This window comes from Macaca mulatta, chromosome 2 (assembly GCF_049350105.2).
Source record: "Macaca mulatta isolate MMU2019108-1 chromosome 2, T2T-MMU8v2.0, whole genome shotgun sequence".
Lineage (NCBI taxonomy): Eukaryota > Metazoa > Chordata > Mammalia > Primates > Cercopithecidae > Macaca > Macaca mulatta.
In genome coordinates this window covers 113501994-113529788 of record NC_133407.1, presented here as the reverse complement: position 1 = coordinate 113529788, position 27795 = coordinate 113501994, and the positions used below count along the sequence as shown (strand labels likewise).

At 44.0% G+C, this 27795-nt stretch overlaps 1 protein-coding gene and 2 long non-coding RNA genes across 43 annotated transcripts in view; 1 reads left to right on the top strand and 2 right to left on the bottom strand.

Moving 5' to 3' along the window:
- Positions 1 to 27795, bottom strand: part of RBM6 (RNA binding motif protein 6) — a 124131-nt gene that overhangs the window by 12584 nt on the left and 83752 nt on the right. For 24 of the 41 annotated variants that reach the window (XM_077992637.1, XM_077992664.1, XM_077992641.1 and 21 more), the window contains 9 exons: positions 17807 to 17881; positions 11655 to 11715; positions 7968 to 8243; positions 7414 to 7574; positions 6561 to 6658; positions 5366 to 5408; positions 5143 to 5224; positions 4814 to 4899; positions 4266 to 4412 (listed from right to left, as the gene is read on the bottom strand). In XM_077992637.1, the coding sequence (XP_077848763.1) occupies positions 4266 to 4412; positions 4814 to 4899; positions 5143 to 5224; positions 5366 to 5408; positions 6561 to 6658; positions 7414 to 7574; positions 7968 to 8243; positions 11655 to 11715; positions 17807 to 17881 (1029 nt within the window). Of the gene's footprint in view, positions 1 to 4265; positions 4413 to 4813; positions 4900 to 5142; positions 5225 to 5365; positions 5409 to 6560; positions 6659 to 7413; positions 7575 to 7967; positions 8244 to 9103; positions 9173 to 11654; positions 11716 to 17806; positions 17882 to 18793; positions 18964 to 19286; positions 19410 to 27795 lie in introns of those variants that run through there. The other 17 variants (XM_077992645.1, XM_015130875.3, XM_077992650.1 and 14 more) reach the window with 5 other exon arrangements.
- On the top strand, positions 214 to 26348 carry LOC144339187 (uncharacterized). The gene is made up of 3 exons (XR_013413946.1): positions 214 to 681; positions 1088 to 1432; positions 25287 to 26348. It is a non-coding gene; the product is annotated as an uncharacterized LOC144339187 (long non-coding RNA).
- LOC144339202 (uncharacterized) lies at positions 20086 to 22293 on the bottom strand. The gene is made up of 2 exons (XR_013413961.1): positions 22187 to 22293; positions 20086 to 21633 (listed from the first exon to the last, which is right to left on the bottom strand). It is a non-coding gene; the product is annotated as an uncharacterized LOC144339202 (long non-coding RNA).

Genomic DNA, 27795 nt, shown 5'->3' with positions numbered 1-27795 from the left:
CCAGCTACTCGGGAGGCTGAGGCAGGAGAATGAACCTGGGAGGCGGAGCTTGCAGTGAGCCGAGATCGTGCCACTGCACTCCAGCCTAGGCGACAGAGCGAGACTCCCTCTCAAAAAAAAAAAAAAAAACAAAAAAACTGATAAAGGCCGGGTGCAGTGGCTCACACCTGTAATCCCAGCACTTTGGGAGGCCGAGGCGGGTGGATCACTGAGGTCAGGAGTTCGAGATCAGCCTGGCCAACATAGTGAAACCCCGTCTCTACTAAAAATACAAAAATTACCTGGGTGTGGTGGCACACACCTATAATCCCAGCTATTCAGGAGGCCGAGGCAGGAGAATCGTTTGAACCCGGGAGGTGGAGGTTACAGTGAGCCAATATAGTGGCATTGTACTCCAGCCTGGGTAACAAGAGCAAAACTCCGTCTCAGGAAAAAAAAAAAAAAAAACCTGATTAAGACTGGGTGCAGTAGCTCACACCTGTAATCCCAGCACTTTGGGAGGCCAGGGTGGGTGGATTACCTGAAGTCAGGAGTTCGAGACCGGACTGGCCAACAATGGTGAAACCCTGTCTCTACTAAAAATACAAAAATTAGCCAGGCATGGTGGTAGGTGCCTGTCATCCCAGCTACTCAGGAGGTTGAGGCAGGAAAATCGCTTGAACCCAGGAGGCAGAGGTTGCAGTGAGCCAAGATGCCACCACTGCACTCCAGCCTGGGCAACAGAGCGAGACTTTGTCTCAAAAAACAAAAACAAAACTGATTAAGAGTTAACCCTGTTGAAATCAGGCTGACTTTCCAAACCTCCTAATTCAACATGACGGAAATATCGGTAACATTGCTATAGTGAATTTGAAATAAAGACATCAGTAGGCACAGTGGCTCATGTCTGTAATCCCAGCACTTTGGGAGGCTAAGGTGGGCGGATCACTTGAGGTCAGGAGTTCAAGGGGAGCCTGGCCAACATGGTGAAACCCTGTTTCTAGTAAAAATACAAATTAGCTGGGTGTGGTGGTGTTGGCCTGTAATCCCAGCTACTTGGGAGGCTGAGGCAGGAGAACTGCTGGAACCTGGGAGACGGAGGTTGCAGTGAGCCGAAATCATGCCACTTCTTTCCAGCCTGGGCGACAGAGAGACACTCTGGCTCAAAAAATTAAAATGAAATGAAATGAAATAAAATAAAATAAAATAAAATAAAACAAAACAGTATGTATTACACGATTACTGTATTTCAGATCAGATGAGGCATGTATATATAAACACTGTCTTCTTCAGACTTTACTATGATCCTCCTATGTAAGCTTTAATATCTTAATTTTACAAATGATTAAGAATACAGTTTGAAAGAGGCTGAAGCAGAGTCCAAATATTAAACCAGTATGACTCTAAGTTCTTTTTTTTTTTTTTTGAGACAGAGTCTCGGTTTGTCGCCCAGGCTGGAGTGCAGTGGCGTGATCTCGGCTCACTGCAAGCTCCGCCTCCAGGGTTCATGCCATTCTCCCGCCTCAGCCTCCCGAGTAGCCCGCCACCACGCACGGCTAATTTTTTGTATTTTTAGTAGAGATGGGGTTTCACCATTCACAGGATGGTCTCGATCTCCTGACCTCGTGATCCGCCCGCCTCGGCCTCCCAAAGTGCTGGGATTACAGGAGTGAGCCACCGCGCCTGGCCTGACTGTAAGTTCTTAAACACACACGGCCGGACGCGGTGGCTCAAGCCTGTAATCCCAGCACTTTGGGAGGCCGAGACAGGCGGATCACGAGGTCAGGAGATCGAGACCATCCTGGCTAACACGGTGAAACCCCATCTCTACTAAAAACAATACAAAAAACTAGCCGGGCGTGGTGGCAGGCGCCTGTGGTCCCAGCTACTTGGGAGCCTGAGGCAGGAGAATGGCGTAAACCCGGGAGGTGGAGCTTGCAGTGAGCCGAGATCCAGCCACTGCACTCCGGCCTGGGTGACAGAGTGAGACTCCGTCTCAAAAAATACACACACACACACACACACACACACACACACACACTCTCTCTCTCCTCTTTTCTGTATCTCTGAACAACTAACAGTGTTAGAAGGGAAAAAAAAGGCCGGGCACGGTGGCTCATGCCTGTAATCCCAGCTCTTTGGTAGGCTGAGGTGGGCCGATCACGAGGTCAGGAGTCCGAGACCAGCCTGACCAACATGGTGAAACCCCATCTCTACTAAAAATACAAAAATTAGCTGGGCATGGTGGCGGTGCCTGATATCCCAGCTACTCAGGAGGCTGAGGCAGGAGAATCCCTTGAGCCCGGGAGGAGGAGGTTGCAGTGAGCCGAGATTGCGCCACTGCACTCCAGCCTCCAGCCTGGGTGACAGAGCGACTCTGTCTCAAAAAAAAAAAAAAAAAAAAAAAAGGGGGGCGGAGGGAAGATGCTATGAATTGAACCACAAGCAAATTCATCCATTTTCACTAATGCATAACTGATATCAAGGTAGGTGTGATCTCAGCTCACTGCAACCTCTGCCTCTCAGGTTCAAGAGATTCTCCTGCCTCAGCCTCCTGAGTAGCTGGGACTACAGGCTTGTGCCACCACATCCAGCTAATTTTTGTCTTTTTAGTAGAGATGAGTGTTTCACCAAATTGGCCAGACTGGTCTCGAACTGCTGACCTAAAGTAATCTGCCTGCCTTGGCCTCTCAAAGTGCTCGGATTGCAGGTGTGAGCCACTGTGCCCTGCCTAATAATTTGATTTTGTAATAGATGTAAAAATGTTCATCATCTCTGATTCTGAAAATATGCCTTAGGGAGTAATTTAAAAGAAGAAACAGGCCGGGCGCGGTGGCTCAAGCCTGTAATCCCAGCACTTTGGGAGGCCGAGACGGGTGGATCACGAGGTCAGGAGATCGAGACCATCCTGGCGAACACGGTGAAACCCTGTCTCTACTAAAAAAGTACAAAAAACCAGCCGGGTGAGGTGGCAGGCGCCTGTAGTCCCAGCTACTCGGGAGGCTGAGGCAGGAGAATGGCATAAACCCGGGAGGCGGAGCTTGTAGCGAGCTGAGATCTGGCCACTGCACTCCAGCCTGGGCGACAGAGCGAGACTCTGTCTCAAAAAAAAAAAAAAAAAAGAAGAAACAAAATGCTAAATGTTATATATTTTGACAGTATAAGATTAGAAAGAGGCAAACAAGGTGAGTCTTGACTGTAACTGAAGTACTTTGGGAGACTGAGGCAGGAAGCTTACTTCAGAAGCTCAAGACCAGCCTGGTCAATCTAGCAAGATTCTGTCTCTACAAAAAAGCAAAAATTAGCTGGTTATGGTGGCTCATGCCTATAGTCCCTGTTACTTGGGAGGGTGAGGTGGGAGGATCGCTAAAGCCCAGGGGTTTGATGTTGCAGTGAGCTATGATCATGCCACTGCACTCCAACCTGGGAGACAGAGGAAGATCTTGTCTCAGAAAAAAAAAAAAAAAAAGAAAGAAAGAAAGAAAAAAGAAGGAAAAAGAAAAGATTAGAAAGAGAAGACAAATAATGTAGGAGAGATGAAGAAAATGAAGGTATAGTTATACCATTAATTTTTACCATGTAGGCATTAAAAATAATAGAGTATACTTATGATAAAAAGTGATTAAACAGTATCTCCTGCTATAATTACAACTATAGAAATGTGTATAAAGTCAAACACTAAAAAAGGAATATAGAAAAGTGAAAATGTGTGGAGCTGAGGTGGTGGGATTTCAGCTGGGACACTTTGTTTTACCATCCACAGTTTTCCCATTTGTAAAAGAGACAGAGTTGGGATATAAGAGGTGAGGGAACTGCCTACACCAGGTAATTTTTACCTGCCTACACCAGGAAAAATACTCATTAACAGAGTTTTGTTTTTGTTTTTTTTGAGACGGAGTCTTGCTCTGTTGCCAGGCTGGAGTGTAGTGGTGCGATCTTGGCTCACTGCAACCTCCGCCTCCAGGGTTCAAGCAATTCTCCTGCCTCAGCCTCCCGAGTAGGGGGGACTACAGGTGTGTACCACCACAGCCAGCTAATTTTTGTATTTTTAGTAGAGACAGGGTCTCACCATGTTGACCTGGATGTTTTCGATCTCCTGACCTCGTGATGCGCCTGCCTCGGCCTCCCAAAGTGCTGGGAAAACAGGTGTGAGCCACCACGCCCGCCCGGCTGACAGAGTATTTTTGAAGTTCCTTTACACTTGCAAACATAGATATCCTCTGTTCATATCTCCAACATTTTAATAACTATGTGGCAAAAGACAGTAGATTAACAATTCCTCTTACCCTCGTCACTCCTCTGTCTTTTTTCTCTTTGCCATCTCTTTTAGACATTTCCTTCTTGCTACTTGACTTTCCTTGACTGGTGGGTTTTTTTTCCTTGATCTCTTCTTCCTCAAGTAATCCAGGATCCTGGGGCACATAGACTTCTTGCTGCGATACAGTTAGAAACAAGGAAGTCTACAGAATGTTTCAGTTTCCCAGCAATTCCAGGTCTAAGGCACACAGTTCCCTTCTAGGGGAAGAAACAACTCTTTTACTTAAAAGCCTAAGAAGAGTCCACATCAATCTAAAAACCCACTCCGGGGCCAGGACACATTCAGACCATCCACTGTACACTTTTTCAAGAGCAATACTGTTCTTACCTGTATTGCCAAAAGGCACTGATTTTCCATATAGGCAACAGTTCTGTTTCCATAGATCTAAACTTTACACTTTTCATGCAATGAGCATCCACAGAATCCAGGGAATAAAATCCTCAAGTAGCAAATTATGGGAGCTTTTCTCAAAAGCATCATTGACAGGGTAAAAAAAAAAAGAAGTCCCAAACTCACCTGGGTATTGGGGTCATAATAAGTTCCTGCCAAGGGGTCATAATAGTAGCCAGTAGCAGAATCATATATGTAGCAGTCAGACGATGCTAAAGGTAACAAGATCAGAGCCAATGTTAGTCTCTGTCCAATGAAGCCCTTACTGGAGACTCATCAAGAACAACCCAAGAATTAGGGTGACCAACACAAATAGGTGCATCTACAGATGCCTCCCTCTGGATGAGCACCCTCAGTCAACAGTGTATCTTGCCAACTGTGATCACACAGATGTCAAGTACTGAGTAGCAAGTCAAGCAAAAAAGAGCAACAGAAATAAAACAAGGGTTACTTACACTGTTGTCCTTGTCGATTTGTATCTGAAGACCAGTCTGAATTTCTGCCACCTCCCCTCCTATCTCGGAAATATTTTTTACCCTATCACAGAAAGGCAAGTTAAAATTACAGAACTATCCAATGGTCATTCACCTTAACAGTCATCCACTAAAGAAAATTCAAGGTCACCCTTACAGTCACCTGAGGATTTTAATAGAGCACTCCCCACCTTTTACAGCCTACCTGATAGTAATGCATGTGGTCAGAATGGTCCCCAGTATCATTTCTGCAACAGATAACACAACAATTCTTAAGTCTGCTACCAAATGGCACTTGACGAGTACTTAATCCCACAGTTCCTATTGAGAAATTCTCTGTTCCCCGTTTTGCAGGGAAAGGAACCAACCTAGACAACAAGCAGGTTGGGTGGTCCAGACACTCCTGAAAGAATGAGTAGTAAGACTTTTTTTTTTTTGAGACGGAATCTTGCTCTGTCGCCCAGGCTGGAGTGCAGTGGCACGATCTTGGCTCACTGCAAGCTCCGCCTCCCAGGTTCACGTCATTCTCCTGCCTCAGCCTCCAGAGTAGCTGGGACTACAGGCGCCCACCACCGCGTCCAGCTAATTTTTTTGTTTTTGTATTTTTAGTAGAGACAGGGTTTCACCATGTTAGCCAGGATGATCTCAATCTCCTGACCTCGTGATCCACCGCGCCTGGCCAATGAGCAGTAAGACTCTTACAAAGCCAAGTGGTGGAGCAAAACAGTCATTAAGTGGAAGGTGCTAGAGCAAGATACGCCCCATATTTGTAAGCCTGTTTCTCTGACATGGCCATTTCCAAGTTACCACTCCTGAGTCAAGATGAGTGAAGGAGTAAAGAGAAATTAGATTTCCCAGTCCTATGGAAATATGCACAAGGTCGGGGAAGGAAAAGTCAGGACAGCATTTTCCTAGGATTGCAAGAGGTAAGAATGTATTGAGATCTGTCTGCACATCCAAAACTGTACCATCATTTTTTTGTTAAGAGATGGGGTCTTGCTGTGCTGCCCAGGGTGGAGTACAGTGGTTATTCACAGGCATCATCATTGCACACTATGGCCTAGAACTCCTGGGCTCACATAACCCGCCCCCCATCCTCGTCTCAGCCTCCTTAGTAGCTGGGAATACAGGTATGTGCTACCATGCTAGGCCATTTGGGACCCAAAGATATCAGACAGTCAAAAGGGAAAGGACAAAAGTACCTAATATTATTCAAGAAAGAAAACAATTTGAAAGTCAGGACAAGTCAGGCTTCAGAAAGAAACTGTAATAAACACCTATCTGAAGCAGTCCATGTGAGGAGGACATCATGCTTTACTGTCTTTCCAGCCAGGAAAAGGAGTTTCCTCCCAAAAACACAAGTGGGGGCAGCACAAGAGATCCTTACCCTTCTGCCTTACCTTCGTTTTCCAGTGGCCAGGTTTACAGCTACCATCTTCCCATCAATGCTAAACGGTGGATCAAGATTCTGTAAGATCTTCACCACACGAAGAGCTTCCTATAGAACCAGACACACTTGAACCCAGAGACAGAAAAAGCCAGAACTCAAAGACAGAAAAATTCTCCTTTGAAAGAGAAGTGAACATGGATTTTCCTTCTCAGAGGATAAATTTACTACATTGTATTTGTCAAAATTTTACCAATAAGAACATACTGGCAGAAACAGGCAACTTTTAATGAAGGACTGACTGAAACAGGAATGTAAACTTCAGAAATTCAAATCCTCTTCTTTTAGGGTGCAACTATCATCAATCAGATTTCACTTTACAAAGTCCCTTGTGACTTTTGGGCATGAAAAATCTAAGAAATACCAATGACTTTCATTATCTTCACCTTACTTCCATAGAAAAAGGCCCTGCAACTAAAAATTTAAGCCACAGGAATCTATAAATACTTTGAGGAAAAAGAGGAAATGTTTTATCATCAAATATAAAATCATCTTTGGCTGGATAAAATAAATCAGAAAGTTCACTAAAATCATGAAGGATTCAGTACTCAGATTCTTCACAAGTGAGTAAGTTGGAAACAGTAAATGACACAAGAAAAAAATGAACCCGGAAAATCACATGGGATCGTAACTTTTGAGGGCAGTCACCTCACCTGAATGAACAATAAACCCAAAGGAGAGAGCAAGAGGGATTATGATATCAGGTAGCACACAAGAATCTTCAAATGATCAAGAAGTCCCTCAAACCTTCTTGAAGGTTCTTTAGCCATCTGTCCCTAGGCCAATCCAACGTGGAGGAAACTCACCGCATGGGAGTCGAGGTCAATAAAGCCATAGGTATGTCCCATAGGGCCTGTTCTGTTCTTGATGATACGGACGTTGGCAGTAGTAAGGCGGACATAGGGCTCCAGCACTTCCACTATCACCTCAGGTGGTGTGGAACGATAGATACGCTTTAGCATGATGGCTGAACCAACCATAAATGGGAGAAGGGCAATAAAAGGAAGAGAAAGATAAATTTTTGAAGTCCCAAGAGTCTGTCATTTTTTACTATAGATGCTACTAGCAAGGCTGGTTCTGTAAAGAAATGCTAAACAAGTAAATACTGTATACTTTTCTTCACCAATAATTAGAAATCTAAAATCATGCCTTAGTGCATTCATATAGCAATTTACTATTTGAAGGGCATAGATTCCTTTAAGGAGTATAGTAAGGTCCACAGAAAGCAATGGCCTCTGTCATCAGGCCATGCACAGATCTCTTAGGTACTGGAAAGCAGATAGCTCCTGGACATAACACTGGCCATCTATGCTCCATTGTGATGATCACAGCCTGGTATGTGCCCTGACAAACCACTTACTTTTGCTCTCTCCGTCCTGGCGTGTCTCTCCAGACCATGACTCCTTCTCTCGGTCTCTTCGGAAAGTTGGCCCTTCCCTTCGAGAAGGAGGCAGATACCTTTCTGCTTCTCTCTTTTGATGTCCTAAGCGTGACTCTTGTCCTTCTTCCCTCTTCCTGGGTTCAGGTTCCTTATCAGCTGCTCTTAGGGGCTGGTTGGGCTGTTTTTCCAATGGTGCTGGTATGGATGTTTTCTGAGGCTGAGGGTAGGTTATTAATTCTTGCTTGGCCTCTGTCACTAGCGGAACAGAAAAAAAGAATCTGTAGAAGGCTTTATCCAAAAAAAAAAGAAAAAAAAGAAAAACACCACTACTGTAATTTCTCTTTATCTGCCAGCAAATACTCATACTGGAATGCCTTTTTTTTTGATATGGAGTTTTGCTCTTGTTGCCCAGGCTGAAGTGCAATGGCATGATCTTGGTCACTGCAACCTCTGCTTCCCGGGTTCAAGCGATTCTCCTGCCTCAGCCTCCCGAGTAGCTGGGATTATAGGTGCCCACCACCATGCCTGGGTACTTTTTTGTATTTTTAGTAGAGACGAAGTTTCACCATGTTGGCCAGGCTGGTCTCGAACTCCTGACTTCAGGTGATCCACTTGCCTCGGCCTCCCAGAGTGCTGGGATTATAGGTGTGAGCCAACATGCCTGGCCTGGAATGCTGTTAATATTGTCTCAGAAATATCTAATAAAAAGTCCTCTGACAGTTCCTGACAAAATTTTTTTTTTTTTTTTTTTTTTTTTTTTTTTTTTTGAGACGGAGTCTCGCTCTGTCACCCAGGCTGGAGTGCAGTGGCCGGATCTCAGCTCACTGCAAGCTCCGCCTCCCGGGTTCACGCCATTCTCCCGCCTCAGCCTCCCAAGTAGCTGGGACTACAGGCGCCCGCCACCACACCCAGCTAGTTTTTTGTATTTTTAGTAGAGACGGGGTTTCACCATGTTAGCCAGGATAGTCTCGATCTCCTGACCTCGTGATCCACCCGCCTCGGCCTCCCAAAGTGCTGGGATTACAGGCTTGAGCCACCGCGCCCGGCAGTTTTTTGTATTTCTTAATAGAGACGGGGTTTCACCGTGTTAGCCAGGATGGTCTCGATCTCCTGACCTTGTGATCCGCCCGTCTCGGCCTCCCAAAGTGCTGGGATTACAGGCTTGAGCCACCGCGCCCGGCCACCTGACAAAATATTTTAAGTGAAGCTAAGATAGGACATGAAATAGTTCACAGAAGAAACTATCCAAGCATTTAAAAAATGTAATCTTACGAAATCTCTGTATCACTTACCCAACATTTAAATATAACAAATCCTTCATGACACCTTGAACCTGACTATTATAATCAATGATAACAACAGATCTGGGGACAAAATTACCAAAGATATGGCCCTTACTTAAGGTTTAGTAGAAACACATATCCCAAACACACTTCTAGAAGCCTTGCTTCTTCCAGTGTTACAGTGCTCAAACAACGACTCAAATCCTGTAAGACCACAGGCCCTTCTCCAGTGAAGCTAGGAACAGACCTTATTTGCACTTAGCTCATTTACATGCAAATAAGCATAATGGGCAGATGTCCTTCAAAATATAAATGACTTATTTCAAATGTCCTACTACAGCAGGATAATTTGTCTTTATAGTTTGTTTTATAATTAGGGGCACATTTTTGTAATTCATTCATTCTTGGATGGTTCACTGGAAGCCATGTGGCTCAAAATGAGGTATTATATGAGAGCAATATAGAGATTACATAATAGCATGACAGGTTTCCAGATAAAGCTGTCTCATCTTAGTGGTATGGTGCCCAAAGGTTTTCATAAACTATTCATTTGTTAGAATAGCTATGAAAAAAAATCTTTCTTGTGGGGGGTAAAAAACACAACTTTGCCTATCCTGAAGTGACCCAACAAGCAAAAATCTCAGTTGTTCATCCCCCTTCCCACATTTTGGTTTGGTCTCTAGAACATACAGAGCATTCCCCTAAAGATTTTCAGAACACATGCCTTTCAGTCTTCACCAGATTAAAATCTCCACAAGAGGCCAAAAGCCCACGGAAGAAACTCCTTGTAGGCACATTAAATTCTAACCTTGGAACAAATAGAAGGCTACCTGAATCCCTGCACTGAACTATATTTTATGGTCATTCTGTGGCTTTCCTTAAGGGATGACTACAGGACTGTTGTTACAGATCCATGTGTCTGACTCTTAGAAGTTGCCTACCTAAAATTTCTCTAAAGAAATTTATATTAAAGATAAGTGCTTGAGAAGCTGGTAGTTTTATTCCTCAAAATAATAAAATGTTCCCCACATCCTGATTATTTTCTCTTATTTATATTTTTACTGTTATTTTAACAAATGTTTTTCTCTTGAAAATCCTGAAATGCTTACAGAGTGTAAAAGAGAAAACAATAGAGCAAATGATTCCCAGTAACTTCAAAGAAGTGAGAGTGGGAAAAGGTTTGCCATATAGACTGACGTCATACTCTTTTTCAACCTAACATCCTTAATCCTTATACGTATTCCAAATAACAATATACTGACCTCTGCTCAGCTGCCCACTTAGCCACTTTAGACTAGGAGCCCATGACCTTATCTCTTTCCTCTAGTGAAAATAAGATCTGAAATCATTTACTAACAGGTCACATTAAGTTGGGCATCAAACTGCAATTTTTTTTTTCTCACTCTGTTGCCTAGGCTGGAGTGCAGTGGCGAGATCTCAGCTCACTGCAACCTCTGACTCCTGGGTTCAAGTGATTCTCGTGCCTCAGCCTCCCAAGTGGCTGGGATTCCAAGCATGTGCCACCACACCTGTGGCCAATTTTTGTAATTTTAGTAGAGACGGGGTTTCGGCATGTTTGCCTCGGCCTCCTAAAGTGCTGGGATTACAGGTGTGAGCCACCGCGCCCGGCCCAAAACTTTTAAAAGGCTGGGCATGGTGGCTCATGCCTGTAATCCCAGCACTTTGGGAGGCCAAGGCAGGTGGATCACCTGAAGTCAGGAGCTCAGGACCAGCCTGACCAACATGCCGAAACCTCGTCTCTACTAAAATTACAAAAATTAGCCACAGGTGTGGTGACACATGCTTGGAATCCCAGCCACTTGGGAGGCTGGGGCACAAGAATCACTTGAACCTGGGAGGTGAAGCTTGCAGTGAGCCGAGATGGTGTCACTGCACTCCAGCCTGGGCCACAGTGAGACTCTGTCTCAAAAAAAAAAAAAAAAAAAAAAGGTTTGCAGGCCATGCACCGTGACTCACACCTGTATTCCCAGCACCTTTGGGAGGCCAAGGTGGTTGGGTCACAAGGTCAGGAGTTCGAGGCCAGCCTGACCAACACGGTGAAACCCCGTCTCTACTAAAAATACAAAAAATTTAGCTGGGCTACAGGGCGTGGTGGCACGTGCCTGTAATCCCAGCTACTCAGGAAGCTGAGGCAGGGGAATTGCTTGAACCCAGGAGGCGGACGTTGCAGTGAGCCAAGATTGCACCACTGCACTCCAGCCTGGGCAACAGAGCGACACTCCATATCAAAAAAAAAAAAAAAAAAGAAAGGTTTGTAGATCAACTTGGATTTAGGGATGATAATTCTTCAAAGCCAAGGAAAACATGAAATTTGTTTTGCTCAATGAACAAGATAAAAACTGCTACTACTTTTGCCACTCACCTTCCCTTGGGTTCTTGCAGAATGAACAGGAAGATCGGTGCCCACCAATGCTTGCCTTACACTGTAAGGAAGAAAGAAATAATTCAATTTGACCGAAAACATTTTTTAAAATCTTATGTATATCTAACAAAGTGAAACTTTTCAAAAATTAAACAAACAAGCCATATCCCAGATCCCCTCAAAGCTTAAAAAAAGAATCTGATTATTCCCCACTGATAGAGCTGGCAGACAGGATCTAAAGAGCTACTTTTTGAGAGCTACCTTCTAACAAGGCATCTGGGACTTTGGTGCAGCGCAAATGCCTTTGCCCTGGATAAAGATTCCTATAGGAAATATGCTTTAAAAACTACTGTTAAATGGTTTATAGAATACTACTGTCCCGAAGCCATTTATAGTCTGCACCCAAAACTTGGACCTGAACTGATTGTGAGATCTCCAATCACATTTTGCTAGAACTGAGAAGAATTCAATTATCAACTCCTTTCTCAAACACTGATAATGAGGTACAAGGTAGGAGGAAGAGATACAGATAGTGTCTCTGGCAGCTATCTAAAAGACATTGAAAGGGAACATTCACTAGCCCAGAATAAGGGAAGATACTTTTTTTTTTGAGACGGAGTCTCGCTCTGTTGCCCAAGCTGGACTGCAGGGAGGAGATATTTTTAATGTGAATATAATTATTCTTGTCTGAACTTGTGAACAAAATGTCAAACACACTGCCCAACCCTGAAATCCCTCAACTTTTGCCAGCTTCCAAATGCCATGGGGGCAGAAACTTGGTTTGCAGGATATCAAAGAGTAAGAACTATAAAGAGGATTTATATATAAAATTTATATCAAAAACTATATATAGTATTTGAGGAGGGCCTTATAGGGCGAGTAAAGGTCTGCCAGATGGAGTTGAGAAAACAGTAACAATAGCAGCAGTGGCTAATTCTTTTCTTTTTTCTTTTGAGACGGAGTTTTGCTCTTGTTGCCCAGGCTGGAGTGCAACAGCATGATATCGACTCACCACAACCTCCACCTCCTGGGTTCAAGAGATTCTCCTGCCTCAGCCTCCCGAGTAGCCAGGATTACAGGCGTGTGCCACCACACCCAGCTAATTTTATATTTTTCAGTAGAGACCAGGTTTCTCCATGTTGGTCAGGCTGGTCTTGAACTCCCTACCTCAAGCGATCCGCCCGCCTCGGCCTCCCAAATTGCTGGGATTATAGGTGTGAGCCACTGCGCCCAGCTGGCTAATTCTTAAATAGTACATACCGTGTATCTGGTCTACGTATATGTCATCACTTATTGATCCTGACAACCCCAATAAACTCCATGAAATGGGTACTCCTATCTCCTCATTTTGTAGATGAGGAAACTGAGTCCTAGAGAGGTTAACTCACTTGAGTAAGATCACTATAGTCAGTTATTTCATTGTTCCCTTCCCTATAAACAGATTATACACATGCATGCACACACACACACCCCTGCTCACTGCCAAGTGGCTGTCATGCCTCCCCACAGGGGGAGTATACTTCCTCTCTCCATTGTCACCCTTGGTCATGTGCCTTCCTTGCTTTCACCAATAAAACATGAGTGAACATGACCTACACTAGGTCTAAGAGAAGGCTTAGCAGCCACTGCTTGTGTGAATGAACCTCTCTCTCCCTTAGCCAGAAGGACACTGCCTCATATTGAGACTGTTTCTTCTGTCTGGGTCCTGGGATGAGAAGCCACGTGGAACAGAACTGTAGCAAACAATCCATAGTCCCTGACATGTAATGTGAATGAAGAATATGCTTGTTATTTTTATTCACTGGGATTTGAGGGCTGTTACTACAGGAGAGCTGCTGTAGTAACTGGTGCTATTCGTAAACATATAGATCAACAGAATAAAACTGAGAATCTAGGAATAAACCTATAGATTATGGTCAACTGATTTCTAACAATGGGGAAAGTGCCAATGGGGAAAGAATAGTCTCTTCAACAAATGGTGCTGGGACAACTGAGTATCTACATGCCAACAAATAAAGCATGTGACACTTCAGCTAGTGAGTGGCACAGTTAGTGAGTGGCACAGTTGGGATCCTGATCTTAGTAGGTATAATTTAAATACCATAAAACAGGCCTGGCATGATGGCTCATGCCAGTAATCCCAGTACTTTGGGAGGCCAAGGCAGTTGGATCATTTGAGGCCAGGAGTTCAAGACCAGCCTGGTCAACATGGAGAAACCCCATCTCTATTAAAAATACCAAAATTAGCCAGGTATGGTGGCACACGCCTGTAATCCCAGCTACTCGGGAGGCTGAGGCAGGAGAATCGCTTGAACCTGGGAGGTGGAGGTTGTAGTGAGCCAAGATTGTGCCACTGCAGTCCACTGCAGTCCAGCCTGGGTGACAAACAAAGACTCTGTCTTAAAAACAAAAACAAACCCCATAAAACTTACCTATTTTATGTGTACAATTCAATGATTTTTAGTAAATGTGTAGTGAACAATCCCCACAATCTAATTCTGAAACATTTTCATCACCCCCAAAAGAAATCTAGTGGAGTTACCTACCCCCATTCTTACCCTTAGGGACATGGAATTGTGCAATGTATGGTATTCTGTGTCTGGCATAGTGTTTTCAAGGTTCATCTAGGTTGTAACATGCATCAGTACTTTATTCCTTTTCATTGTCAAATAGCATTTCATTGAATGGATATGCCAACTTTGTTCATCCATCCGTCAGCCAACGGACATTTTGGTTATTTCCATTTTTTGGCTATTATGAATAATATTACCTATTTAAATAGGTACATAATAAAATTAAACATTGTCTTTTTTTTTTTGAGATGAAGTTTCACTCTTGTTGCCCAGGCTGGAGTGCAATGGTGCAATTTCGGCTCACTGCAACCTCTGCCTCCCAGGCAGATTCTCCTGTCTTAGCCTCCTGAGTAGCTGGGATTACAGGCATGTGCCACCATGCCCAGCTAATTTGGTACTTTTAATGGAGATGGGGTTTCTCCATGTTGGTCAGGCTGATCTCCAACTCCCGACCTCAGATGATCCACCTGCCTCGGTCTCCCAAAGTGCTGAGATTACAGGTGTGAGCCACCGCGCCCGGTTAAAAAAAATTTTTTTTGAGACAAGGTCTTGCTGTGTCACCCAGGCTGCAGTACTGAAGTACAGTGGCACTATCATGGCTCATTGCTGCCTCAACCTCCTGGTCTCAGGTGATCCTCCCACCTCAGCCTGCTTAGTAGCTGGCACTATAGGCATGCACCACCACACCCAGTTAATTTTTGTATTCTTTGTAGAGATGGGGTTTTGCCATGTTGCCTAGGCTGGTCTCGAACTCCTGGGCTCAAGTGATCTGCCCACGTCAGCCTCCCAAAGTGTTGGGATTACAGCCAGGAGCCATACCTGGCTGACCTTATCTCTCTCTCTCTTTTTTTTAAAGAAATGATACTCTCAAGAAAGTGAAACATAACACACAGAAAACATAACACATAGAAAATATTTACGAATTATATATCTGACAAGGGATTAATATCCAGCAAATATAAAGTACTCTTACAACTCAACAACAAAAAGACATGCAAATCAATTCCAAAGGGCAAAGGACTTGGTTGAACATTTCTCCAAAGAAGATATACAAATGGCCAACAAACACATGAAAAAAGACTCTCAAAGTCAGTAGTGAAATGCAAATCAAAACCACAATGAGATATTGTTTCATACCCATTAGGATGCTATTATCAAAAAAGAGGGAAAAGAACAAACGTTAGCAAGCAGGTGGAGAAATGAAGCCCTTATATATTGCTGATAGGAATATAAAATGGTACAGCTATGGTCTATGAAAGTTTGCTAATAATAATACAATAAACAGTTTGGTGGTTCCTCAAAGAGTTAAATATAAAAGTACCATATGATCCCAGCAATTCCACTCCTGGATACATACCCCCAAATAACTGAAAACAGCTGTTCAAACAAAAACTAGCACACAAAGGTTCCATTATTCACCAGTCAGGGCAGAAACAACCCAAATGTCCATCAACTGAGCAATGGATGAAAAAAAAGTGATATATTCATATTATTTAGCCACAAAAAGAAATGAGGTACTGATAAATACTGCAACATACATGAACTCTGAAAACATGCTAGGTGAAAGGCCAACACAAAAGTTTACATATTTTGATTCCACTTATATGAAATACCCAGACTAGGCAAATCCATGGAGTCTGGCAAATCCATGGAGATAGAAAAAAGATTAATGGTTCCTGGGGACTAGGGGAAGACAAAGTGGCAAGTGACTGATTAATGATATGAGGTTTCCTTTTGGGGGTTTAAAAAAGGTCTGAGGCTAGATATGGTGGCTCACACCCGTAATCCCAGAACTTCGAGAGGCCAAAGTGAGAGGATCATTTGAGTACAGGAGGTCAAGGCTGCAGTGAGCCATGATCACATCACTGTACTCCAGCTTGAGAAACAGAGTGAGATCCTATCTCAAAAAAAAAAAGAAAACAGAAAAAAGAAATTCTGGAATTAAGCTGAACATGATGGCACCTGTAGTCCCAGCTATTTGGGAGGTTGACGTGGGAGGATGACTTGAGCCAGGGACTATGAGACCAGCCTGGGCAACAGTGAGATCCCATCTCTTATTTAAAAAAAAAAAAAAGTTCTAGTAAGTAGATAGTGTTGATAGCTGCACAACATTGTGAAGGTACTTAATGTCACTGAATTAATACTTCAAAATGGTTACAATGGCAAATATAATGCTACATGTATTTTATCTCAATAAAAGGAAAGGAAATATCTTCCTAAAATGACAACCTAAGGGAGTATATCCATGGAATATGAGTACTTTGGCTAATGACAATCATAGCTATTCAAGTTGTATTCTACTAACACGAATGTTAAGCTAACGTCTTTACTAAATTTATTCAAGTACTGTAACATTTTTAGTGTGTCAGGGCTCAGAAACTTTACACATTTTTCATAATTATTTTTGACACTAAGTAGTAGCAATGAAAACAAATTATATTTTCATGCTCACTGCAATCAAACTGGACCTTTAAAGAGCATAGCCGGCTGGGTGCAGTGGTTCACGTCTGTAATCTCAACACTTTGGGAGGCCGAGGTGGATGGATAATGAGGTCAGGAGTTCAAGACCAGCCTGGCCAAGATGGTGAAACCCCATCTCTACTAAAAACTACAAAAAAATTAGCTGGGCATGGTGGCAGGCGCCTGTAATCCTAGTTACTCGGGAGGCTGAGGCAGGAGAATCGTTCGAACCCAGGCAGCAGAGGTTGCAGTGAGCTGAGATCGCGCCATTGCACTCCAGCCCGGGTGACAGAGCGAGATTCTGTCTGAAAATAAATAAATAAATAAATAAATAGGCCAGGTGTGGTGGCTCATGTCTATAATCCCAGCAGTTTGGGAGGCCGAGGCAGGTGGATCACTTGAGGTCAGAAGTTCAAGACCAGCCTGGCCAACATGGTGAAACCCCATCTCTACTAAAAATACAAAAATTAGCCAGGCGAGGTGGCACATGTCTGAAATCCCAGCTACTTGGGAGGCTGAGGCAGGAGAATCGCTGAAACCCAGGAGCCGGAGATGGTAGTGAGCGGATATCGCGCCATTGCACTCTAGCCTGGGCAACAGAGCAAGACTCTGTTTCCAAAAAAAAAAGAGTATAGCCTAAAATTTTAAATATCCCACTCTAAGAGAATATGGAGTTTAATAGAGGTAAAATGCCTTGGTGTCTGAAGTTCTATATCCTTGGAAACCCAAGAATATCCAAAAAATGTACAACTCTTAAAGAACTAGTCTCTCCAAACCTACTTTTCCAAACAAGAATTCCTTTATGACCACCTCTAGGAGAGGTGAGAAGATATTATATGTCAAGGAACTGTTATGTTTATAACTGATAGAAATAATGGCACATGTCCTTGGGAAAGTGTCTCCAACTGCAGGTCCAGAACCCTCTATGGCCACATGTAGCAGCCAGGAAGGAGAAATTATGAATGACCTTGTCTTGACCTCCTCCTGTTCAACTGAAGTGACCTGAGGAAGAAGACCTTTGTCCTTGGGAATGCATGTCAGCAGGCAGCCTTCCTAGAGATATGGAGGAGCTGTTATTCCAGATGCTTACTTCTAAAGAAAGGGATTCTTGGTACTTACTCGTTTGCAGTACCAAAAATCCAGGCTTGGTACATACTCGAGGGTAACTTCTTTGTCCTGGATCATTAGAGTTCCCTGTAAAGACAAAGACAGAAGCCATCAACATCAACCCTTGGAGAAATAGACAGAGACAGAAAGGCACAGAGAGCCTTTCCAATCCCCAAGCTGAAACATTTTATAAAGAGTGAGCTTAATTCACTGGCAAAGGAAATCGCTGTTTTAAGCCACAGACCTGGGGCAGTGTTGCAGAGCAAGCTTTAGCTTAGGAAATGGGAGTGTGAGAAGGTAAAATCAGTCTTCGGCCTTGGTTCCTGTAGGTTAGGGTGCTGTCCTTGGACGGGCTATGCCCAGTCTACCTGTCCAGAGGTCACGTAATGCGCTCTCTTGAGTAAAGGCCCCCACCTAGCTCAGGAGCTAGCACACTATCAAGAAGTAAACTCTTCCTTCTGCACAGAGGCAGAGGAGCCCTCTTCTTTTCCACAGCTATCTCACATCTCCTTGGAAAGGGAGTAAGGGCTATAACTTTAGTGCCTGAAAATTTTCTTTGAAACACTGGCTGTATGGCAAAAGCACCAGGACAAAGACATACAACATTGAAGACAGGAAGAAAGGAGGAAGGTGAAAGCTTCACAGCAAGTTACATCCTTACAGCAGGAAACTGAATGGTTGGTGGGAGCAACAGCGGCGGCGGCGGTATCACTCTGGCTTGGAGCCTATAGAGTGAGCTAGCCCTGAGATCTGAGGAGCAACCATTGGCAAGTAAGCCTTTGGGAAAGTCTGGCACAGGAACAGGTGGGAAAAGGGGCTCAATAAGCCTGTTAAAGAGCTCCCTTGCCTCTCCATTTTGGACAAGTCAGGAATTCTATTTCACATTAAAATAAAGTTTTGTTTAATAAACACTAGCCAGCAGATATGTGTTGGAGAAGGGGAAAAAAAATTTCTGCCTACTAACAAGGGACCCTCACCCACACTTGAAAGTGAACTAACCGAGAATGCGACTCTGGAACTAGCCCCTGCGCTGTGTTCATTCTCCGCCCTCTAGGGTCCTCTGTGTTTCCTCAGACAGGGCTCTGAGTTATACAAGCCATTTCTTTGCAATTGGACCTCAGTTTCTTGCTTGAATCCATACATCTGTCAAATAATGCTTTACCTCTCTGCTTTTCACATCAAAAAAGTCAAGAGAAATACACAGGATAAAATTATTTTCTTGTCAAAACCAAGGAAAATTGCCCATCTACCTAGGTCTTAGCATCTGGTCTGAGAAACTATTCCCTGGCTTGTTCTCAAGGCTAAGGACAATGATAATAAAAATTGCTAACATTTATTAAGCACTTACTCAGAGCCAGAAACTGCTAAGTACATTATTTTATTTAATTCCCTAAATGATCCGATGAAATAACATTATCTCCCCTTTACAGATTAGGACCTATGTTCATAGAGGTGGGGTCACCCAGGTGGTGAAGGGCAGAGCTGGACTTACATCTGGGCTGTAGAGAAGGGATCTCCTGCTTCATTTTTCTTTTTCCTTTTTTTTTTTTTTGACTGAGGGATCTCCTGTTTCATTCACCAGCTTCTGCTCAGTAATAGGGACAGGTAATCTGGCCTTAGGGACCAATCAGAAAAGAGACAGGCTCTGTATGCGGGGAAGGATCTGGGAAGGACCACTCTACCAAGCTCTACCAACGCAGGAAGTTCGTCAAGATGAAGCACCCCCTCTTATTTTTTGTTTTTTTTGTTTTTTTTTTGAGACAGAGTTTCGCTCTTGTTGCCCAGGCTGGAGTGCAATGGCGTGATCTTGGCTCAATGCAACCTCCGCCTCCCAGGTTCAAGCAATGCTCCTGCCTCAGCCTCCAGAATAGCTGGGATTACAGACATGCGCCACCACGCCTGGCTAATTTTGTATTTTTAGTGGAGATGGGGTTTCTCCATGTTGGTCAGGCTGGTCTCAAATTCCCAACCTTAGGTGATCCGCCCACCTCGGCCTCCCAAAGTGCTGGGATTACAGGCGTGAGCCACTGCGCTCAGTCGTCTTTTTTTTTTTTTTTTTTTTTTTTTTTGAGACAGAGTCTCACTCTGTGACTCAGGCTGGAATACAGTGGCGCAATCTCGGCTCACCACAACCTCTGCCTTCTGGCTTCAAGCAATTCTCCTGCTTCAGCCTCCCGAGCCCCATGCCCGGCTAATTTTTGTATTTTTAGTAGAGATGGGGTTTCACTATGTTGGTCAGGCTGGTCTCGAACTCCTGACCTCATGATCTGCCTGCTTCAGCCTCCCAGTGCTGGGATTACAGACGTGAGCCACCATGTCTGACCTAAAATGAACCCTTCTAAGCCCAGAGACAGTATATAACATCTTTAAGAGAATAGACTGTGGGCTGCATTCCCTAAATTTGAATCCTGCCTCTACTCAATGATCTTCGGCAAGGTCCTTAACTTCTTTGTGCTTCCATTTCCTCATCTGTAAAGTAGGGACAACAGTACCTACTTCTTAGGGTGGTTGTGAAGATTAAGTAAATTCGTACATGTAAAGAGCTGAGCATACAATATAGTGAGGACTCAAGAAATGTTGATCATTATAAGCCCTAGGAACCAAAAAAGACCTGCATCAGCAGGTGGGAGTCAAATAGCCACTCATTTCACCTTGCTTGCTTGCTAGGTATGACAATTTCACCACCCATTTTAATCTCCTGAAAGACTAAGCTTTCATAGAGAATGGTCACTACATATCAGAAACTGTATCTTTGCAACAGTACTTTGTGTTGTCAAATTACTGGTCCAGATCTTACAGTCTACTTAATCTTGCTGGCCTTTTATTTATTTTCAGCACCAAACAGTATCTGGTACCAAAAAGGAGCTTAGTAAGCTCTTGCTGAATGAATGAAAGACTGAATAGAGCCAACTATCGCTGGAGGACCTGGTGCTTAGTACACAGTGGCTCTGGAGGGAGATTTTGTTGTTAGAGCATACATCTATATACCCAATCCATAAAACATGTGGGTTGTCATTTGAACAGTGAACCAAAACAAGGCACTACTGTCAATTTCAGTCACCTGCAAATTTTGATTTCACCAGCTGGAGGCATTAATGGATTCAGGTATTTCTAAGGCACTTTATACTTCTCAGACAACAAAAATCTTCCAGTAGCTGTGGATGACATTTTGTTGAGGGTAGGGAACTCCCCTTGCCAGGAGTCTCCATCAGCATGTGAACTTTGAGATTACTTTTACCTCATGTGTTAAAGAAGCAATGATTTCTTATTCCCACAGGATCATCTATAACTCAGGCAGTACTTTTTCTCAACCTGCACATAGTTAGACGTAAGTGGACAGTGACCACTGCTAAAGAATGTTAAATGGTTTTAATATCACTGTTGAAGCATAGCCAGTTGTTTCTTTTTCTCTCTTAAAAAAATTATTATTATTTTTCCAAAACCAAAAAGGGTCAATATAGCCAATTGCTTAATAAGAATAGGTAGTCATAGGACAAACCTGTAGGAGAACAATTTACCTATGATTTGATTCCCCAGCTGCTATCATACGCAGGCAACCCAGATATACCAAGCACAGGTATGACACACATACACTGCACCCCTCCCCATTGCTGCCTTTCTCTGGATTTCAGAAAACAGAGACCTGTCAGTGTCTCCTAAGGAAGTAACCTGTAGGGAGTTAGATTAATGAATGGGTAGGATGATGCATCACCTTCAGTAGATGTCCCTTCTTTTTTTTTTTTTTTTTGAGACAGAGTCTTGCTCTGTCACCAGGCTGGAGTGCAGTGGCACGATCCTGGTTCACTGCAACCTCCGCCTCCCAAGTTCAAATGATTCTCCTGCCTCAGGCTCTCGAGTAGCTGAGAATACAGGCACCCACCACCACGCCCAGCTAATTTTTTGTATTTTAGCAGAGATGGGGTTTCACCACGTTGGCCAGGATGGTCTCCACCTTCTGACCTCGTGATCCACCCGCCTCAGCCTCCCAAAGTGCTGGGATTACAGGCATGAGCCCCAGTGCCCGGCCGTGAATGTCCATTCTTAATTGCCTATTATCTATTAGAGTATCTTCACACATATAATATTTATTCATCTTTTGATTTATTGAGTTATTAAGCTACTCAAGCAAAGGTATCATGAAAGCCATGTGTCTGATTAACCAGGGCTGGTTCCTAAAGCGGTACCATATAGGCTGGGCACGGTGGCTTACACCTGTAATCCTAGCGCTTTGGGAGGCCGAGGCGGGTGGATTGCCTGAACTCAGTTTGAGACCAGCTTGTGTAACACGGTGAAACCCCGTTTCTACTAAAATACAAAAAATTAGCTGGGTGAGGTGATATACACCTATAGTCCCAGCTACTTGTGAGACTGAGGCAGGAGAATTGCTAGAACCTGGGAGGCAGAGGTTGCACTGAGCCAAGATCGCACCACTGCACTCCAGCCTGGGCAACAGAGTGAGACTCCATCTCTTTAAAAAAAAAAAAAAAAAAAAAAAAAAAGCCGGGCACCGTGGCTCCTGCCTGTAATCTCAGTACTTTGGGAGACTGAGGTGGGAGGATCACGAGGTCAGGAGATCAAGACCATCCTGGCCAACATGGTGAAATCCCATCTCTACTAAAAATACAAAAATTAGCTGGGTGTGGTGGCACGTGCTTGTAATCCCAGCTACTTGGGAGGCTGAAGCAGGAGAATCATTTGAACCAGGGAGTCGGAGGTTGCAGTGAGCCGAGATCATGCCACTGCACTCTAGCCTGGCAACAGAGCGAGATTTGTCTCAAAAAAAAGAGGTGCCATATATATATATGTGTATGTGCATATATATATATGTACATATATACATATATATGCATGTATGTATATGTATAGAAAAAGAAGACAGGCCGGGCGCGGTGGCTCAAGCCTGTAATCCCAGCACTTTGGGAGGCCGAGACGGGCGGATCACGAGGTCAGGAGATCCAGACCATCCTGGCTAACACGGTGAAACCCCGTCTCTACTAAAAAATACAAAAAACTAGCCGGGCGAGGTGGCAGGCGCCTGTAGTCCCAGCTACTCGGGAGGCTGAGGCAGGAGAATGGCGTGAACCCGGGAGGCGGAGCTTGCAGTGAGCTGAGATCCGGCCACTGCACTCCAGCCTGGGCGACAGAGCGAGACTCCGTCTCAAAAAAAAAAAAAAAAAAAAGAAAAAGAAGACAGATAATTTTTTTTTTTGAGACAGGGTCTTGCTCTGTTGCCCAGGCTGGAGTGGCATGATCTCGGCTCACTGCAACCTCTGCCTCCTGGGTTCAAGTGATTCTCCTGCTTCTGCCTCCCAAGTAGCTGGGATTACAGGTGTGCACCAACACACCCAGATAATTTTTGTATTTTTAGTAGAGACAGGGTTTCACCATGTTGGCCAGGCTGGTCTCGAACTCCTGGCCTAAAGTGATCACCTGACTCAGCCTCCCTAAGTGCTGGAATTATAGGCATGAGACACTGCACCCGGCTAAGAGGTACCATATATTTGAAAGTAAAACCAAAGACATCTCCTCCTTTCTCGGCAGTGTTAGATTAGGCTTAAATTAGACTAAAACCTGCTAAAATCCTTTCCAGCCCAAAGCCATCACTTGGCAAAGTCACACATAGATATTACTAAGTACATTTCAAGAAGTCTTAATGTGAAGCTGCAAAAAGCTAGATATTTGCACTCCAGAATGGCAAATCAAGTCCTTACTCTCCACCTAGAGACACCACAGAGGAGCAAACTCTGGGTCTGGAGGGCTGCTGATTGAACATCTACATTCCCATTTCCATTTTCATCAGCTGCTCTTAGAGACTTCATGATCTCCTTTTGTGACTGCCTGTCAGAAGGACTAGGGTCAGAGTGTTGAGACTCTACCATATGCTCCCATTCCGTTGGCTCAAAACCAATCCTCAAGGATATTCTTTTTTTATTATTTTTTTAAAGACAGGGTTTCGCTTCTGTTGCCCAGGTTGGAGGCTAGATAGAGCACAGTAGTGCAATCACGACTCACTGCAGCCTTGACTTCCCAGGCTCAAGCAATCCTCCTACCTCAGCCTCCCTAAGTAGCTGAGATCACAAGCGCACACCACCATGCCCAGCTAATTTTTAAATTTTTTTGTAGAGATGGGGGGGGTCTCACTATGTTGCCTAGGCTGGTCTTGAACTCCTGGACTCAAGTGATCCTCCTGTCTCAGCCTCCCAAAGTGTTGAGATTATAGGCATGAGTCATCATGCCCAGTCTCAAGGATTCTTAAGATACTGGGAAGTACAAGAGAAAAATGGAAAGAAAAGAACATTTCTGGACAGCAGCTTTGCATCTTTGTCAAAGATCTTCAACGCAAGCTCAGTTGTAGCTATACTTTGTACTGAGAAAACAACTGCTGTGTGATCTTTCCATTAAAGCATAGAAAGAGACGAATAGTATCAAAAGGCGGGGAAAAAGTATATGAGCTCTGTGAATAGAACTCACATTGAAAAGTCACAATCACTCTTCATTGTTTTGTGTTTCTTCTAAACACAGTATGGGAGTATCAGGTTATTGGTGGCTGAGAACTGGTACTGTCTATCAGAGTAGTATCTTTATTCACAAAGCAATTTACAGTTTACAAAGGCATTCTTCACAATATCATCTCATTAGATTCTTACAAGCAGGGCATATGGATGGCTGGGATACATGGAGTAGTCTGCCCAAGAATACAGAGCTAATTAGCAACACATACAGTACTAAAAGTCAGTTTTTCTTTACACCATATTGTCTTGGTTTTTAAATTTGAGAGAGTCAGTCAATTTATCACACTTCCCACATCAAAGAGGTAGCTTCTGATGAAAAGATACACACAGTTGGCCGGGCGCGGTGGCTCAAGCCTGTAATCCCAGCACTTTGGGAGGCCGAGGCGGGCGGATCACAAGGTCAGGAGATCGAGACCACAGTGAAACCCCGTCTCTACTAAAAATACAAAAAATTAGCCGGGCGCGGTGGCGGGCGCCTGTAGTCCCAGCTACTCAGGAGGCTGAGGCAGGAGAATGGCGGGAACCCGGGAGGCGGAGCTTGCAGTGAGCCGAGATTGCGCCACTGCACTCCAGCCTGGGCAACAGCGTGAGACTCCGTCTCAAAAAAAAAAAAAAAAAAAAAAAAAAAAAAAAAGATACACACAGTAGAGTCTAAAGTTTACAGGAAATGGACTCATAGGGAGTTTTTAGAGAGACTGCCACAAAGCCCTTGTTTCTTGATAGCACTGCTAATCCCCCAGACTGGTCTGCTTAAGATGGGCTTTCTGTTCTTAAAACACCTACAATTACTTTAGGTGTTGTGTTTAAGATAAAGAGTGCTGCTAGTAAATGGCTGCTACCAGGAGTTTCAAGAACCATGACGGTAAAATGGACCTGCAGAAAGAGCGAAGCCAGGGGAACAAAAGTAACAGGTTCAAAACAGATATGTCATTTCTCTTAGTATAAAAGATTACTTTTTATAGAAATCCTTTGTAAATCAGGCTCATTCTTTATGGTACAAGGATATGTTATAGTTCAAATATTTTTTAAAACCCACTATTCCCAAAGGCCAAACCAAAATGAGACAGAAGAGGGAAGGAGGAGATGGAGGAAGAAAGAAAGTACAGTGGCTAAGGGAAGTACAAAGAATGCCCTATGTTAACTCTATAGCTCTGCCTGTTGGCCTTCTCCATGTCCTCCATTTTGACTAGCCTTTTTACCCAACAGGATCTGAGTTGCACTTTGAGCATCCAGAAGATAAGGCCTCACTGGGACTTCCAATGAAAACACAATTCCACTACAGTGTCTTAATGTAAGGTAGCGGGGCATGAAGACACTGCCCTGTCAGCTGCTACTTCTCATCTTTTCTTGACTAGATGAAAGCACAACAAAACTTTTACTACAATGTTCTTGACAACAAACATTTTAGACTATGACACCAGCAACAACCAGCATCAAGCCAAAATCTTATTTGTGTTCTCTGAAGCAAAACAGCTGACTATTTCATTGAGTCCCAGAGTCCCACCCACTAGGATCACAGCTGGCAGAAGTCAGGGTCTCAAGATGATCTCTGTGGCTGGGCACAATGGATCACACCTGTAACCCCAGCACTTGGGGAGGCCAAGGCAGGTGGATTGCTTGAGCTCAGGAGTTCAAGACCAGCCTGGGCAATATGATAAAACCCTCTACAAAAAATACAAAAATTAGCTGGGCATGGCAGTGTGCGCCTGTTATCCCAGCTACTCTGGGGGCTGAGGTGGGAGGGTTGCTTGAACCTGTGAGGTCGAGGCTGCAGTGAGCCAAACTTGCACCGCTACATTCCAGCCTGGGTGACAAAGTGAGACCCAATCTCAAAATAAAAAAAAGAATTCTGCTCTGGAAACACAATACACTCCAAGCCAGACCCTGACATAAGAGAACTTAAACATACATACACATCTACACACACACACACACACACACACATATTTTTTTTTTCTTTTTTTGAGATGGATTATCACTCTGTTGCCCAGGCTGGAGTGCAGTGGTATGATCTTGGCTCACTGCAAGCTCTGCCTCCCTGGTTCACGCCATTCTCCTGCCTCAGCCTCCTGAGTAGCTGGGACTACAGGCACCCATTACTACGCCTGGCTAATTTTTTGTATTTTTAGTACAGACAGGGTTTCACCATGTTAGCCAGGATGGTCTCAGTCTCCTGACCTCATAATATGCCCACCTCAGCCTCCCAAAATGCTAGCATTACAGGTGTGAGCCACGGCACCTGGCCAAGAACTTAATTATTTTAAAGGTGTCTGGTGCTAAGAATATATTCCACCCATTTCACTACCACTCCTTGTAGGTCTTAAATGCATTTTAAAGTAAGATTCAGATTTTAGAAAATGCCTCTTATCATGATGAAAGAAAATCAGCGATCCATAGTCTTGGAGGTAATTCTATGAACTTAGCTCCAGGAACATAGAAAGAACAATGCCTACCAGGGGATCCACAAGTCTCTCCTATTCTAAGGTTCCATTACATTTGGATTTGTGGCAAAAACAAAGAGGCAAAATATATAAATAAGCAAATAAGTAATCAAAAAAGCCTCAAATCTTTTCTCTCTTTGTGAGAGGACTCTATCATAAAGACTGAGACTGTGAGGCAGACAGGGCACTCAATAAATTCCTTCATCACAGAATCTCTGTAGATTGCTTCTTACAATTTATAAAGTCCAACTATTAGCACTCAGAACAACTGAAAAACTGAACCACTAAAATGCAATTTTTTTTTTTTTTTTTTTGGAGACAGAGTCTCGCTCTGTTGCCCAGGCTGGACTGCAGTGGCGCAATCTTGGCTCACTGCAAGCTCCGCCTCCCAGGTTCACGCCATTCTCCTACTTCAGCCTCCCGAGTGGCTGGGATTACAGGCTCCCACAACCACGCCCGGCTAATTTTTTGTTGTTTTTAGTACAGACAGGGTTTCACCGTGTTAGCCAGGATGGTCTTGATCTCCAGACCTTGTGATCTGCCCACCTCGGCCTCCCAAAGTGCTGGGATTACAGGTGTGAGCCACCACACCAGGCCTAAAATGCAAATTTAAAAAAAACTTTTCAGCTTGTTATAATTTTGTATCTTTTAGAGCAATGTTTCACCTAACATTTATAAAAACCATAGTCAAAATTTCTCTGGTTAATAATTTATTTCTGCAGGCTGGGCGGAGTGGCTCATGCCTGTAATCCCAGCACTTTGGGAGACCGAGGGGGATGGATCACCTGAGGTCAGGAGTTCGAGACCAGCCTGGCCAACATGGTGAAACCCTGCCTCTACTACGAGTACAAAACTAGCTGGGCATGGTGATGGGTGCCTCTAATCCCAGCTACTCGGGAGGCTGAGGCAGGAGCATCACTTGAACCCATTAGGTAGAGGTTGCAGCGAGCCGAGACTGCGTGATTGCACTCCAGCCTGGGTGAAAAGAATGAGACTCCATCTCAAAAAAATAATAATAATATGGCCGGGCGCAGTGGCTCAAGCCTGT